The sequence below is a fragment of the Mustela lutreola genome, chromosome 1, assembly GCF_030435805.1.
Source record: "Mustela lutreola isolate mMusLut2 chromosome 1, mMusLut2.pri, whole genome shotgun sequence".
NCBI lineage: Eukaryota > Metazoa > Chordata > Mammalia > Carnivora > Mustelidae > Mustela > Mustela lutreola.
Window position 1 is genome coordinate 261,149,819 of NC_081290.1, and position 17,294 is coordinate 261,167,112.

General features: G+C 45.4%; 1 protein-coding gene across 9 annotated transcripts in view; it reads left to right on the plus strand.

The window, feature by feature from the left end:
- Nucleotides 1-17,294, plus strand: part of KIAA1549L (KIAA1549 like) — a 261,414-nt gene that overhangs the window by 195,692 nt on the left and 48,428 nt on the right. For all 9 annotated transcript variants that reach the window (XM_059139243.1, XM_059139252.1, XM_059139261.1 and 6 more), the window contains 3 exons: nucleotides 3,262-3,440; nucleotides 8,315-8,532; nucleotides 14,763-14,892. In XM_059139243.1, coding sequence (XP_058995226.1) covers nucleotides 3,262-3,440; nucleotides 8,315-8,532; nucleotides 14,763-14,892 — 527 coding nt within the window. The remainder of the gene's footprint in view (nucleotides 1-3,261; nucleotides 3,441-8,314; nucleotides 8,533-14,762; nucleotides 14,893-17,294) is intronic.

Below are 17,294 nucleotides of genomic sequence, written 5' to 3' on the forward strand. Positions count from 1 at the left end.
GTGAGTTTCCACAGGTGGTGGCCTCTGTTTCACTGCAGGTTCCTGTATTCAGTGGGGTTCAGCTTGAAATTTTCAAACAGAAATGATAGGACCCATTTGTCCACTCTAAAATCCAACAGATGCTAAAGCACATCAGAATTCTAGGCTGGGTCTTGCGTGGAACCTCCACTTGCCCTTTTTCTCACAGGCTCCGCTATACCATATCCTATCCACGACGTCAGAGCTCATCAAAACATCAATAGTGTATTCTATTGGATTGGAAGATGAGTGGAAGGAAGGGGGGAAAGAAGGAAGGGAATTAGATTGCTGATTTATTTAAAACCAACAGTGCAACTAAGACACATTGAGGTGGGGGCCGGTGGCATTTATGATGATGCTGGTGGTGTATGGTGTGTGGGACACTTCCACAGTTTAACTGTGGCCCTTTCCTTTAGCATTCTCTCACGTCTTTCCCTATAGGGACAAACTATACATCAAATATGCCCATGAACTTGGACTCCCTTACTTTCATATATCAATATTTAATATAATGTCTTTTTACATAATCTTTTGGGGGAAGGAGGCAGGATAGCTAATTATCTTTCTCTTAAATCTGGAGAGATTATTGTGCAAATCTGAATATTTTTCAAGAATAGGGTTGGAAAAGAACTACTGTTCATACAATTTCCAGGACACCCTTTTCCCGTTATAGTTATGCTCTCTCCTTACCCTGTCCACGGGGTGGCAAGTTGAGGGTATCACAACCTAGAATCATTAAAAACACTGAGTACCATCTCTTCACCCTCTGAACGGTTTTGTGATAGCATAATTTTAACTTCGACGTGTTCACCTGTTTTGCAGATACTAACAACTTGCTACAGTCTCCTTTTCTAAGTCAGGAAATTTTTGTCATTCCTTAATTCATTTATTCAACAAATCCCTTACTAAGAGCTACTTGCACATGAGACTTCATGAAAAGCAATAGGCATCAGCCTTTTAAAAGGTGGAGTTTCTATTCCAGGGGCTAGGGCAAGGGACGGGTTAAATCAATACACATCAGCAGTGATAAGTGCAAAGAAGAAAATGTAACTGGGTGATGGGCAGGTTATTTTAGATTGGTGGATAAAGAAAGGCTTTTTCAAACTGCAGTTGAAAAATAAGAAGGAACTGGGCATGCAAAAATCTAGGGAAAGAGCATTCTGAGCAGAGGGAACACCTAATGCAAAATCCCACAGGTGAGAACAAGCCAGGTGTGTTCAAGAAGGCTGTTGTCGCTGGAACAGAGTGGATAAGAGGCCAAATAGGAAAGACTCTGGGTTTTATTCTAAGAGAGATGAAGGCTTTGGAGGGTTCTGATCAGAGGAGAACTGTGATCTGGTTACCTTTCAAAGAGATAGCCATCCTAGCTGCTGTGAGTATGTATCTTGGGCAGGAAGGCAAGAGTGGAAGCTCCCAGAAGGGAGATTATTTAGGTATATGAGGTACTTACTGCTGTGTAACAAATTGCCCCAACAACTGGCAACCAAAACTGACCATCTGTGTTTATTCTCTCCTGTCCTATCTGGGTCAGGAATCCAGGAGGGGCGTAGCTGGGTGGTTCTGGCTCAGGAGGTCACAGTCAGGATGTTGACCTGGCCTGTGGTCATCCATAGACTTGACCCGGCCTGCAGACTCCACCTACAAGGTGGCCTGCTCACATACTTGTCGGCAGGAGGCTCAGTGTCTTGCCATGTGGACCTCTCCACAGGGCTGCTTGGGTGTCCTTGTAACAGGGCAGCTGACTTTCCCTGGAATAAGTGATTCAGGAAAGAGCAAGGTGGAAGCCACAGGGTTTTCTTTTTCTTTTTCTTTTTTTTTTTTTTAATGACCTAGCCTTGTCATTTCTGCAATTCCCCAGGGATTACACAGCTCAGTACTATTCATTGTGGCTGTGAATATCTGGAGGTGAGAATTACTGGGTGCCGTCCTGGAGGCTGGCTGCTGTAGATGGTGTCGTAGCAGTTGTCCAGGTGGGATATAGTGGTGGTCAGGCAGGAACTGCCCGGCAGAGCTCTACTCCAAAAAGACGTGTGTGTAGAGCTTTTCTTCTGTCATTGGCTGTTTCACGTCCTCCTATTTGCAAATAAGTTCACAGAACCAAAAAAAAAAAAAAACACTCCAATTATAGCCCACTGTTAGACTCTATGGAATCTGAGCCACATCGTACAATAACAATTTACTCCGCTTACTTTGGCAAATCCGTGATTATGATAAGTGACAATATGATACAAACTATGTGTTTCTCAATAATTTAAAGGACATCCCAATGTCTTGAGCAAGCAGTAGGAAAGATGAATACACTTCTGTTACATTCATATTTTACGGAACACCTATTTTGCTCCCAAATTGCCCACTGGTCTAGTTGTTGAAACAGGATCCATTAGTCTCTTGCCCAGCCGTGTTTAATAAACTGTCATTCTTAGAGCTACCTAATGGGAAAGTGCTTTAAGCACAAGTCAATCAGCAAGATCCCACCGGCTCTGGGACTTCATCCACAGCTTAGTTATGGACACACAAGGCCGACTGGTGTCTTTCAGCAATCAGAGCGGAATTATCTGTCAGAGGGGAGAATTAATTTAACAGAGTGTAGGCGGAATTCACTCTATTTAATTAGGGAAGTTGTCGATAGTGTTATATTCGTTTCTCTGGAGGTTATTTCTTAGCTTTCTTTTGTTTCAACCAATGACAAAACCCCAAACCCAAATCATTGGAGAAGCAGCTTTGAGAAAGAAAAAATAGAGTGTTAACCGTAATTCCTACGGCCAGCTGACCAGGGAAGACTCCTTGCTTAACCTTGGGCGAAAATGGGTGGCTTTGGTGCCAGAGACTGGAATGAATGCTGGTATTCCGTTGACTGTCATATTTTAAGAATAGTTGCCAGCTTTGGCCAAATTGTACTTTTTTCCTCTCCAACTCAAACACAGAGAAAAAAATTTACTTTTTTATTTTTCGTAAAACATTTGTCACGGTTTTGAAAGGATGATTTTTGCTGTTTCAATTCAAACCTCTATGATTCTTTCCTACCCGTTGATAATACAGTGAAGGAATGAATAGTATAGATCTTAAATTTAAGAGAAGTCCTTGAACAGTAGTGAGCCCTTGGCACTGAACCCAACGCTGTGGTTCCCGAGGTCACGATGAGTATTGTAAGGTCCTCAGCCAGTGAGCCTTACACAGATTCCCCCACGGCCATACAGCATCCCCACACAATAAAAAAATCAATGTGTTTATGTTGTGCTTCAGTGCCGGCAAGTGATGAAGAGGATGGAGCCGTGCTTTTTGACAACACTGGCAAGGCGGCTGCCGATCCCTTTGACACATCTTCCGGATCCGTGCAGCTCATTGCCATAAAACCCACAGCCCTCCCCGTGGTGCATCCCACATCAGACAGGAGCCAGGAGTCGGCGGCCCTTAACGGCGAGGTGAGCGTCTGGGGACCAGCGCAGCTGGGCCTCTGGGGACTCAGACTGGGGAACACCATCGGGGTGAACTGGATGCGGGTTACCTGTGGTCTCAGTCATTTTTACATCTGGGTGTGCGGGCCTCACTGGGACCAATCAGGAGGCAAGTCACCCAAAATGAGTTTATTGGGTGATTTTTTTTTTTTTAAACACTGGTTATGGGGCACTTGGGTGCCCCCGTCAGTAGAACACGTGACACTTGATCTTGGGATCGTGAATTCAAGCCCCACGTTGAGAATAGAGTTTACTTTTTTAAACTGTAGTTATGAAGAGAAACCTCAGAAATGCTTCCCCATCCCCTTACACACATACACAACGTTCCACCTTCTTCGGTAACACTCTTAACCTGTTCGTCATGGGTTGTCAGCTGTAGTGGGACGAAAGGGCTCAAACTGATAAGGGACCAGAGAAGAAAATGTCCTACAGGCAGGAACGTGGCCTACTACAGGGGCTTTGAGATGACTTTAACACCTTTTAGCCAGCTTGAAACAACCGTTTGCCTGCTTCCAGGAGGCTATCAGTGCATTTCAGGATGTGAATCAGTTTTCCAAAGAGACTGAAAAAATTTTGTAATATACTCCAGAGACTCGTGATTTGACCAAAGGAAACAGATGGATGGATGGTAGCTATGGGCAGTTTAGAGAAGAGCAAGAGAGGTAGTAGAGAGAATCTGCCATTCCTCCATCCCCCGCAGCAGAGTGGCGGTGGGCGGAAATGTTTCTGAGCTTTTATGACCACACACGTGGAACCCGCACGTGGAACCCGCACGTGGACACCTACCTGACACGTGGGTACGCACCTGCTTCGGGTTTTCTCTCTTGTCCAGCTGTTTTGTTGATTGTTCATTTCATCTGTCTGCAGACTGCAGTTGTTACCTACAACAGGTAGAGATTTCCAAGGTTGGAAAGTGTTTTTCCCATCACACCTCGAGGAACATGCCAGGCCCCTCTACACCTGGGCATTGTAAACCACATCAGGATTTCAAGGCTGCTGTGGCCACAGACGTCTCCTGGTCCTCTTGGCCTTGGTTTCCCAGTAAGCCAGCGGTGGCAGGAAGGGGTAGGAGAGGAGAGCAGCCCTGCTCTACGAGCTTCGAAGGTTGTGTCAGGGGGGTAGCCAGCCTGGGATGGAGGCAGCTGGGGCCTGGAGCTGCTGACCCACACGTCACAAATGCCCCTGTGGAGTGGCATCCCCTGGAAGAGAGCTTCGAGGTCCTAGAACAACCCAGGGGGGCTTCAGGGGCTACCCCCCCCCAGTAGATTGGGCTCACGGAAGGGGTGAGCACTGGGGACAGAATGTGGGGCAGTAGGGGAACCAAAGGCATGACCACACTGTGAGTGGAGGTAGGCAAGTAGGTGTTGGCAGCTGCCCAAAGTAAGGCCCTGTGACTCCCACCAGACAGTCCCCTGGGCTCTGGGGTACCCTGCAGTTAGTAGCAGGGCCAGGCTCTGGGCTCAGGGGAGGGGGTGGTACCCCCCTAGAAAGTCTTCCCTCTGCTCTCCTGGGCCCAGAGAGGGGTCACGGGGCCCCAGAGGTCGCTGAGAGGGCAGGGGTGGGGTGGGCACCATTTCCTGCCCACTGTGCCCAGATTGGCTGGACCTGGGCTGCTCTAATGCATGCCCCCAGGGGTCACCCAGAGAGACTTATTGCTGGAGCCCTCGCCGAGGGGTGGCTGGGCACTGGGCAGCTGGAAGGGCCAGTAGTGCCTCATGCAGGGGCCTGGGTCCTTGGCAGAATCTTCCCGCATGCCCCTCCTCTGCCAGTACAAACACAGCACCTGGGCTGGAATCAGGCTCATGGTGACCACCTAGACGCTACCCTTGGCCTCGGGCTTTGCAGGATATTTTGGCACCTTGCAGAAGCATCAGCTGGAGGAGAGGTTGTGGGGGATGGAGTCCTCCCAGCCCTTCTAGTTCTCCCTGAAAAAGGGGATGTGGCCTGGACCTGACCTGGCAGATGATCCGGGCCTGCTTCAGCCTGCAGGGGGGTGCCTTGCTGGGATTTTTCCACCCCAGCTTCCTGATGTGACTGTCATGGGGACACGTTCTAGATCTCAGTGAAATTCAACGTACAACTCCTTTTTTTCTGCCAGGCCCATCACCCTGTCCCAGAAGGAAAAACAGATGAGTATTTTACCAGTCCAGAAATGGATACCTGTTACATTTTGGCAGTTAGAGGAATGGGCCTTGCTGGCATTTGGATTGGAAACGAGCCCTGAAGTGTTCTCTGTAATTTACTGCATTGTAGCATTTAAGACAGATTATCTTAGAATTTTCTTCCTTCTTCTCTTATGGTTGGCTTGTTTCACTGAAGAAACCACAACCCCAAAGCCATCAATGTCCCTTTTATGAATTATAGGTAATTCATTTAAAAATTATTTTAAAGAAAACATAATAACCACATAAGATGTTCAGAAGAAAAAAGAAAAACCACTATAATCTCACTACCCTTACATATCCTGTTTTCATTTTCTGTACCACCTCCCCAGACTTTTGAACAAACTCATGTATATTTTAGAATCTCATACAGACAAGTTTATATCATATCTTTTTTTAAGACTTTATTTATTTATTTGAGTGAGAGAGTGACAGAAGGAGAGGGAGAAGCCAGCTCCCCACTGAGCAGGGAGCCCGATGTGGGGCTCAATCCCAGGACCCCAGGATCATGACCTGAGCTGAAGGCAGATGTTTTTAACTAACTGAGCCACCCAGGCACCCCATATCTAAACATTTGCAGTGTTGCTCTTATCTTTGGGATGATCATTGTTCATGACCTCGTTGAATAGGTATACCATTGATTGGAAAACTGGTTGCCCATTGTTCAAATCTTCCTGGTAATTTGTGGTTTAGTTTTAGTTCTGGTTATTATATCTGAGTAATGTCATGCTTGACTTTTAAAACCTTCTTATTCTGAGATAATTTCAGATTTACTCAAGAGTTGTGGTAACAGTACAGAGAGCCCCGTTGGCTCTTTACCTAGCTACGCCGAGTGTGAACATCTTTTTTTTTTTTTTTTAAGATTTTATTTAATTATTTGACAGAGAAAGAGCATGAGTGAGCACAAGCAAGGGGAGTAGCAGGCAAAGGAAGAGGGATAAGCAGGCTTCCCACAGAGCTGGGGAAGCCTGACACAGGACTCACTCCTTGGACCCCAGGATCATGACCTGAGCTGAAGGCAGCCACTTAAGTGACTGAGCCGCCCAGGCACCCCCTGAGTGTGAACATATTACATAACCATAGAATAATTTTTAAACCCAGGAAATAAACATTTGTACTCTGTGATTGACTAATCTATAGACCTCATTTGAATTTCATTGGTTTTCCCAATAATGTCCCTTTTCTGTCCCAGGTTCTGGTCTGGGATCCCACATGGCATTTAGTCATGTCTCGTCCAGTCTGGAACAGTTCCTCAGTCCTTCTTTGTGACCATTCTTTCATGATCATTACTCTTTTGAAGAGTACCGGCCAGTTATCATAGACCATGTCTCTCAGTCTGTGTTTGTCTGATGTTTTCTTGTGATTGGATTGTAGTCATGCATTTTTGGCATAACCACGGGGTTGATGGGCCCTTTTGTGGGCATCAAGCCCTTGATACTGATATGTCTGATTACTGGTGATGTTAACTTTCATCTCTGACTTTGAAGCCCTCTTGGAATGTTGCTTAAGGAGAGATTCCAGAAATGGGATTCCTGGCTCAGAAGACGTCATCCTCGCTCCTTCTCTTTGCCTAGTTCTCTTGGTGGCAAGCAGAATGAGGGAACAATGAAGAAATGCTACCAGCCGAAAAATACTGTTAAGGCCCAGGGTGGGGAGACCTTGGCAAAGGTCAGAAAGAATGTGCCATAAATATAAAACATCTAAAGTAGAGCCTGTGTTAGTGAACCTTGGGCCTCATCCTGTAGATCTCTCTCTTATCACTAGATGAATTTTCTGTTTATGAATTACAGAAAACTCTTTTAAAGATTCTTTTAAAGAAAATATAATAACGACACTATATACATGGTTATGTTGATAGAATCCAGTCTGATTACAAACAGCATGAATGAGCCTCCATACCATCCAGTAGATGTCAGGCTGATTTCACCAGTCAGCTCTGCCCATGGGTATAACGTCCTCAGTGTTGGTTATTTATTTACTTAGCATAGCCATCTGCTTGTATCTTTGACAGGTCAGAAGGTGTGTGGGTGTGCTGGCCATGTTTCTTCCTATATGACCAGACTGGCTTTGCCCTATCCAGTAGGAACTAACTGACATGAGTGGCCACACAAGGCTTCAGAATTACCTCTCAAGAAAGATACAGATTGACAAAAATAAGCTCTTAAATGCAGGTTGGTAGAGAGAACTTGGAAACAGGACGTCTACTCTGCCTTCTCCCTCCATTCGTCCCAACTTAGCCTCTTGGGGAACTGGCTATTTTGTCCAACTGGGCATGAGCTAAATGGCCAGGGGAGGCCGTTGGGTTCCTCAGGGCTGGAACCGCAAGTGGGGTACCAGGATCCAGCTGGGCTTCCAAGTAAGAAGCTTCCAGACAGGGGAACCTGAAGGGTGTAGGTGAGATTAGCCCAACACTACAAAGACCTGAGCAGACTTGGTTAGAGTAGGGAGAAGGAGCCCCTGATGGAAGGTCCAAGTAGCATATGTGAGTGTCAGGCTCTATTTTGTTTGTGGCCCACTATTGTGCATTGGCCTTGAAATGGGACACAGGTGGGTCTGGCTGGCTTGAAAGACCAGAGGTGAAGCCTAGGACAGCTTTTGCAGGAATTGTGACCTGATGACAACCTCCCATGTGTTGGCCATGCCTGGTTGGATGTGGCCTGAGACTCTTTCTCTCCCCAGGTAAACAAAGCCCTGAAGCAGAAGTCAGACATCGAGCACTATCGGAACAAGCTGCGCCTCAAAGCCAAGAGGAAGGGTTATTATGACTTCCCCCCAGTGGAGACGAGCAAGGCTCAGACAGAAAGGAAAAAGATGTACGAGAAAACTCAAAAGGAAATTGAGCATGTTTTGGATCCAGACCCAGAACTCTGTGCCCCATTTGCTGAGTCTAAGAACAGGTACAGTGTCTAAGGGATTCCCTGATGGCCCCTGTCCCATTTGTGGGTTGAGGGCAGAGGGTGCCCTGGGTAACAAGGTCTTGGTCCCTCAATCTGTTACCTTACGACTGTGATCTTTGCTGGCTGGTGATCTGGACCATGCTGGTCCGTGCGAGCTGGTGCTCCATAAATAAAATTGAAGCCATTAAAAAAAGAAATACTTGGGTAAACAACCATAATTGTTCTTTAGCTCAATAATATTTCAAACCAGTAGCCATTTCAGAGCTGGGTGAAGATACAATTACCACCTGCCTGGTTATGCAACTTCCAGATCAAGGGACATTGTTATTTTTCAATTAACTAGTGGCTCTTGCATAAAGAATGCCAATTTCATGCCTCACCTTTTCATTCAGCTTCAGTAGGTACTTGTTGCAGAGCGACTCAACGCTCTGTGCTGGGTTCCTCTCTGTAATTCATAGATTTGTTCATTTATTTGACATTGATCATCACCAACTATGCATGAGGCACCGAACAAGTTGCTGACTGCTCTCGTGGTCCTATTCATTCATTCATTCATTCCACTCATTCAGCATTCTGTGGCGGGCAGGACAGCCCAGTCAGTGCTCTTGTGGGACTTCCAGTCTGATGGGAGAAAAAAGATAACTTCCCCAGAAGTTCGTTACTCACAAGTGCAATGGGTGTTTGCGATGTGACGGTCTGTAAGGGGGGGGCGAGCTGGCCTTGGGAGCAGGGGGCGGGCAGGGCCAGCAGTTTGAACTGGCATCATCCCCAAGCTTTTTTTTTTTCTTTTTTCAAAGATGTATTTATTTATTTATTTGAGAGAAAGAGAGAGTGAGCAGGGGGAGGTGCAGAGGGAGACAGGGAGAGAGAATCTCTAGCAGATTTCCCACTGAGCGTGGAGGCTGCCTCGGGGCTTCACGCAGGGCTCAGCCCCACAACCCTGAGATCATGACCTGAGCCGAAATCCAGAGTCCAGGCACCTCTGCATTATCCCAAGCTTTGCTGCTAACTAAGCAGATTGACCTCACCTACTGGGCAAAGGAGAAGAGGCTAGCAAAGCTGAACATGACCATCTCTCTTCTTTTCCATCCCAACCTAAAGCCCTCTTTGGAAGCATTTTTATGGGTCGAGACCATCCCTTCCGAATATACATTCTCCTTGGCAACAGCCCCCTGGCTCTGGGCATGCCAGCTCTCCCATCCCCCCTATACAGCGTATTGGCAGAGTCACCCGTCGCAGATGAGGCGAGACAGGACAGCTCCCGGCCTGAGCGGCCATTTGTTCAAAGCAAAAGTGACTATGTGACAGGCTTGGATGGAAGCCACAAAATAAAGTTGGGCGGTAGGGCTGAATTTTAGTAATTGAATTGACATAATTTATTTTTAATAAAGAGGGAATTTGAAACCCTGGCTTCATTTCATCATGCTTCTGATTAGACTCAATGCGTGTGATAAGCTGGTATGAATATCCCACTTTGACAGGGCTCACAATGCATGTGTCCCCATGTTGGTAAGTGTAGAACAAAGAGAAGAAGGCTATGGGTTTTATAGGAAGGCTGGCGGCTTCTTTAGCTTATAGGTCACACTTGGGGATTTTTTTTTTTCGCTCAGCAGTCTTTTATAGACTGGGGGCAGGGGTTGTTTTTCCTGGGTTTCCTGCTGCCACTTGGAAAATGAATCAAAGATCGTGTGCAAAAAAGAACTTAGCTTGGAGGTTATTTGGGAAATACCTAAGAAATTTTGGTTGGAGCTTTTTATAAGGAGAATGAACACAACTTCCCCCTCCTCCCCTGAGATCCATCCCATTGCCCCGCAAAAGTTCAGCCTGGATCCTCAAGGCCCTTCCCTAGCCTGCTGATGTCCTGAGTGTGTAGTCCCTTCTCCATGAATGTCTGTGGAAGAAATGATTGAATGACTCTAAAAATAATGTTAAAATGTGTTCCGCCAGTGAAGGGAAAAGTTCAGAAGTCTACAAGTTGGGTGGGGGGAGGGGTAGGAATGGAGATGAGATCAGCCAGGGATGGGATCCGGAAGGGAAGGATTCACAGAGAAAAAGAGAATGACGACGACTTGGTAAGCTCTGAGGTGTCATTGCTGTCACACTCTGCCACCCATGTGTGGGGCCTGTTCTCACACACCGGAGTTACCTCGGAACTGCCGCTCCCAGTTCCGCTCTGCAGAGATTCTGCTCTTGGTGACCTCTCCGTGGCAAGGGACACGAGAGGGACGCGTGCTCCTGTCCGGGGGCAGTGACAGTAACCAGGACTTTACCCCGAGACCTAAATTAGATCAAATCAAAGACGTTTAGGTTCCGAATGATGACTCATCCCAACATCTTTTAGAAGGGTCTTCACAGATTTTCCTTTAAAGTCAGAAGAACACGCCCATTTTTATGTTATAAACTCTTACCTGGAGGCACGAAGACCTTCGTCACGTAACTGAGGAAGATGCTGGCAGAGCCGCCTCCCCACAGATCCCCTTGGTCCCCACTGCTCTGGAGCAGCCCGCATCCAGCAGTGCCCTCTGGCCCGCAGGCATCTCTAACTGCCATCCGGGGGACCTTTCTCGGCGGCACCCACCAGAAATGCCCCGGAAGGGCTTCGAACAGGGACAGATTCGAGCTGTTGGGGAAGCACCCTGGCAAGAGAACTCTGAGTGTAAGCTACACTGCCGTAATAACCACATTTTCTAGCTTCTGTTGGATGTTGGACATCTGGGGCCTGGCCGACTCTGGAGAAACCGCCCCTCCCAGGACCATCTGGCAAATTCTGAGGCAGTACCGGGCTCACCGGCCAAGTGCACCTTTTTAACGTGAACCAAACAAGCCGGGGCCCATCCCCCAACCTTCTCCTTCACATAGGGCTCTCCCACTCTGGGCTCCTGTCCCTGTGCCCTGATCACCTGCAGGCTAGTTACCCCACAACTGGGAACGGCCCCTCTGCCCCAGAGACTGCTGAAATGATCCCACCCATCCAAGCTGAAGCCTGTTTACCCTGCCTTGCCTGTTCCTTCCCCAAGAAACCACTAGAAAGCCTCTTGCCCCCCTTTTCCCCTCACCGCCTCTGCCTTGTGATTGACCCTGGTGCTTCTCCCATGTGGAACCCCAGGGCAGGTCCCTTCCTCTTGGAATTTTGAGTACAACAAGCTGTCCTTTCCATGGCAGCTGCCTTCTGATCTGTTGGTCTTGGCCATACCTACATAAAGTAACGCCTCCATTTTAATGCAACTGTTCTCCATATTTCCCCAATAAGTTTGAGGGCCCGGTTGCCTAAAATACTATCTCATACCCTCCGTCGGCTTCCTTCCCTTCTCTCTCTCTCATTTTTCCACTTCCCAACTTGTGCTTCCTAGAAGCCTTTCCCCAGTAAACCAGTTGTACTCAAATCATCACAGAGCCTGCTTCCAGGGAACCCTAACTTAGGCAATAACTAATAAAGATGAAGTTGTTTTAATGAAACCAGAGCTGCTCCTTCTCAGGGACTACATTTCATCTTTATGGAACCCTAAGTTCCCATAGAACACAGTTTGAGAACTACTTTCTTAAACTATCCTGGGATTTAAAAGCCCCTAAAAGTACAAATAAAATGTATTGCTATCTACCCAGCAATATTTTCAGAGGTTTAAAAAAAACTTTTCAAGTTTGCAAGTTTCAAAATTTATTAACTTTTGAAGAATATGCCCACAAAATGCCCACAAGAAATGAATATACCTAATGGAACTCTATTTGATTAAAATAAGTAATTCCTCTACCCAAGAGCCTAATTTATTTCTAAGCAGTTGCTTATGTACCAGGCGCATGTGGGTGGTCTGGTCCATTGAGATCCATGTTAAATAGCAGCCTTTAAAATGAGTACCATAATGGAACATTGTCTTTGATGTAAAAGCACACTGGTATGCACCCCAATGTCTAAGTTCTCACCCACGTTCATGGTTCTTGAAAGGGCTCACACAATCTTGCTATTGTATTTCTAATACTTCCAAAATAGCCTACTTAAATGTCAATTCCTAATCCTAGTGTTTACTCCCCCACCACCCTTATTAGTAAATCTTTTCTAAATGGGTTAATTGGCAATCTCAGGACAGTTGTGAAGCTTGCTTTTTCAAAAAGCGATCTGTAATTAGGTCAAGGATGAGAATTCTTTGGGGTCTTCCTTTAAGGGTGAATCACTCTGTTTCATAAGGTTGTGCTCCATTCCTAAAGGAAGCTTCTAATTGCAGATAACCATAGGGCACAGTTTATAATACTGGTTTTAAGCTCCTATATTAGTCGGGATTCTTTGGGTTGCGAATGATGGCAATCGGAACAAACTGGTTAAATAAAAAAAGAATTTGTCATTGAACATGAAAGGTCAAGGCTTCAGGCATGACTAGATCCAAGGGTTCATACAATGTCCCCCTTATTTAGCTTGTTCTCTCATCACTCTTTGCTGGTCCCTCTTCAGACTCTTACCTCATAGTGGCAAACTGGCTGCCAGCAACTCCCCACCTATATCCTATCTTCTCAGAAACTTCAAGGCCAAGAGAATGACTCTTTCCTGGTTGCTCTAGCGAAAGCCCTGAAACTCAGTCTCCTTGGGACCAGCTCATGTGCCCATCCTCTGACCAATCATTGTGGCCTTGGGGATGTGACGCTTGATGCTCTGGGCCAACTCCTGCAGGAAAGATAGCCTCCAAAGAACATCAGAGTGCTCCCGCTGAAAGAAGGTCATCATGGGTATCAGGAAAGCAGAGATTACAGAGGCCCTCTAAACAGGGGTAAGCTCCTCGTGGTGAGGAGATAGGTCTAATAGCCTCTATTTTATTCCTCAGGCTAATTGCAACGGTAGTGTATTGCCATGGGCGTTCTAATGTCTGTTCTAAGCTAACAGCATGTGACTGACGTGCTATGACTAACTGGGTGTGTGATCTTGAAAAGGTGTGTGTATGTCTACCTGCCAGTCTGCTGGCTTCCCACATAGTCACTCCTTACCTTCAACCCATGAATGGATAGAATCTTTGGATGGAGACAAGAAACAGGTGCTGGGGCAGGGGTTATTCTCTGAAGACAGATGTTCCGAAATGCCAGTATTCACAGAGAGAAACCTACTGGCAGGTGGAAGGGGAGAGCCACCTTTGGCACCCTGCAGTACCATGTGGAAACACCCATCCCCATTGGGCCTCACTCCCGACTTGTAAGAGTTGCCTTGTGTGGAAGGAGAAAAGTGCAGCCACAACCCTCACTGTGTTCCTGTTCCTTTCTTCATCCTCTAAAAGATTCCTCTAACGGCAAATGTAAACAGTGACAAATGTATGTCTTTCCTAAGGGAGCTGAGTGGAGCCTCTCAATGTACCACTCCCTGTTGCTTGGAATGTTCTGTGAAGGGTTGGCATGTGGCTGGCTCTCTTTGGGTCTTGGCTGAACTGTCCCTTCTCTAGAGAGGCCTTCCCTAACCATCCTGTCTGAAGCTTTCCCCCACATTAGCCATTTTCCATCACATCTTATTTTTCCTAATAGCACCCATCATCCTCTGAAATAATCATGTGAATTATCTGTCTCCCCCATTAGAATGGAAGCTCCAAGAGAGCAGGGCCATGTCTGTCTTGTTCACTGTGAATCCCCATCGTCTTCCACAGTGCCTGGCACATAGTAGGCACTTGGTGAATATTAGATGGATGGATGCATGGATGGATGGATGGATGGATGAGCTCAGCTCCAAACTGCCTCTTGGTTCATGGCTCCTTAGCCCAGGAAGAAATCCCCTGTGTGGAAGTTAGAAAAGAAAATATCAACACTCACAGTATTAAGAGGCCCATTAGCTGCAAGGTTTATTAACACATCGTAGAACCCTGTCTGTGAAATCAGAAAGATTAAAAGGAACAGCGGGCTGCTGAGTCAACAGTCAACAAAAGCAAGTTTAGAGGTCAAGAGAGAGCCCCTGGGCTTGCTGGGAGACAGAATTTCAGATGTAGTTGTAGGGCTGCAATAGGTTAGTTATCTGGTTCCCATAAGCGGATTATTTACAATTAAGCCAAATAGTTACAGCCTCTGGGAAAACAAAAAAACAAAAAACAAAAACAAACTTTGATTCCACTATTCCTCTGGCCTCTTATGGCTAGAGAACAAATGGAATGAATCCTGAGATCTGTAAGGCAAATCCAAAGCCTTCATTGGTTGCCTGTAGTTTGGATCCGTGGAGAATTCCATCTGTCAAGGCATTTGCTGCATCATAACAGTTGTTGGATTTTCTTCAGGCAACCGATGAAGAACTCTGTCTACCGAAGCCGGCAGTCTCTGAACAGCCCGAGTCCGGGGGAGACAGAGATGGACCTTCTGGTGACTCGGGAGCGACCCCGGCGCGGGATCCGTAACAGCGGATACGATGTAAGTTGCTGCTGGGCTAAGGTGAACGTAGGCTTTGCTTTCCCCTGAAAACAAAGGAGAGAGAGCTTCCTACAATGTTTCACTGTACTGTATATCTGTGGAATTTAGAAGTGCACCAAAATGTTTGCTATTTTATTATTCCTTGTTACCTATTTTGCAGAGTAAGATGGCCTGGAATGGGTCAGAGTAACAAATTATTGCTAAAAGGATTTTAATTCCTAAATCCAACTCTTTTAGGAATAGTACAGTATTGATCTTAAGTCAACAGTGATTCTAAATGTCCTTAATTTTTTTCCCCCTCTCTCCTTAAAGCTCAGTAGGAACCACGGCTGTAGGTTAGAATTCATTTGAACACAGGCTTCTTTTAATCCATGGCAGTGTGGAGAAGTTGGATTTGTTCCTGATTTCATAACTCCCCAATATGCCATGGAAACAATCAGATGTCCAACAGAGAGATTTGGTGATTTCATAGGATGCAAACCATGCTTATGTGCAGTCATGTCTCCAAATAGCAAAAATTGTTCTAATCCCACTGCACTTCCCCAGAAGAGGAGCTCCCAGGCAGTGGGTGTCTCAAATGCGATGGCTCCTGGCCTGTTAACGTAGTTGCGTTTGTGAGTTCACGGAAATGCTACCCTGAGAGGATATTGGATAACACTTTACCCCACCCTCGAATTTCAAATGGCCTTAGGTCTACTCTTGGGTTTTATGGAAAAGGTTTCTTTCCCATTCTCCTGAAATATTTCCGTAGTTACAAACAAAGGTTTTTGTATCAAGAATTAGGATTCAAAAACGTCTGGATAAAATTTGGCCATAATCTGCGAGGTTGTACTTTGAAAATGACACTCGGTTTCTTAAATGTACGGTGCTAATTTGAAGGCAAGAAGGTTTTTTTTTTCTCCACTCAGGATTGGTCATTGTTTGCCACAAAAGATTGAAGAGGGAATTTTAATTGTTCTGTTTAAAACAGAGATATTCTACCTAATTTGAATTTCTAGATACTTTACCTTTGATGTTTGTGTCGGTCATGATAACCTTATCTTTTATTTCTGTTTTCCTTTTTAATATAAAACAAATTGATAGTTTAGTTTTATAAAATTCTAGATGCTTCAGGCAAATCTTTTTTTTTTTAACTCCAGGTGAAATTACTCAACACTAATTGTTCTCCTCATAAAAATCTTTTATACTAAAGCTGGTCAGCAATTTGATAATCAGCCTGTCGTTAAAAATTTGAATTTTCCACTTAATCTCTCCATACCAGCAGTCAATATTCTTCCCACGTGCCCATGGTCTGGGGGGCTTCTTTTGCTCAGAAGTAGCTGAGGTATATGATAAGATTCTTAATATATTTCAAGATTGGAATTAATGGGTCTCTTATGAGATTCTAGGCACAGACATTTTTACACTTTGAGGAAATAGGACAGTTTCTCTATTAGTTTTGAAAAGAGAACAGTGTGTTGCTTTTTTTTTTTTCTTTTAACCGTAGACAATGCCATGACTTGCAGTAGTGACTTAATAATTTTAGAATGCCCTGTGAGTACGTTACTTATGGCAACAGAAGGAGAGGGATGATTTTTAAAAGGAGGTTGCTCACCCCCCACAAACATGTATAAATATTCCAATTACAGATTGCTTTAAGGGAAGCCCACTCTATTCTAATAGATTTTTCTGATTTCAGAAAATTAGAATGTGTGTCTTGAGAATTCCCATGTGGTCTCAAAAACATAAGCAAAGATAAGTTTCCTTAAGACAAAATAATTGTCTAGGAACCTGTTTTAAGAATTTAGACTGTTATTTATAAGAATGCAGTGGCTTCCTGTTTCTTTTCCCCATGCCTTTTGTGCTGATCACATGAAAAGTAGCCATCATTTACTGACTGCACACAGTAGACCAGCCTCTGTTCTAGTCTTTTTATGTGGATTATCTAATGGAATTTGTAGTCACCAGCCAGGTATGTACCCCCTTATGCCCATTATACAGATGAGGAAATCAAGGCACAGAGCAATTACCTAATTTATCTACACAACTCCAGAGCCTCTCCTCTTAACTACCATGCAGTAGGGCTTCCATATAAACCCATCACACTATATATCTGCTTTCACATGATTCTATATCCTATACTTCCGATCTCACCAAGAGGCTGGATGGCAGGTCTCAAAGAATTTTGCATGGGTAACTCAAAAAAGCAAAATATGGACCCGCAGATAAAGGAGGAAAAGAGGAGAGTCATGGCTTTAAACAATGCATTCATTTTCTGAACTCCTGATTTTCCAAAAATGCTAGGGCACCTCTGACAAAAGAATCCATTAGCCTAGCAGTGAACGGATCAGTCATTTGGAAGCATGTTATTCTTCCTACTGGGTCCGGGGATCTTGAAGCCAGGCCCAGATTTCCAGTCATTT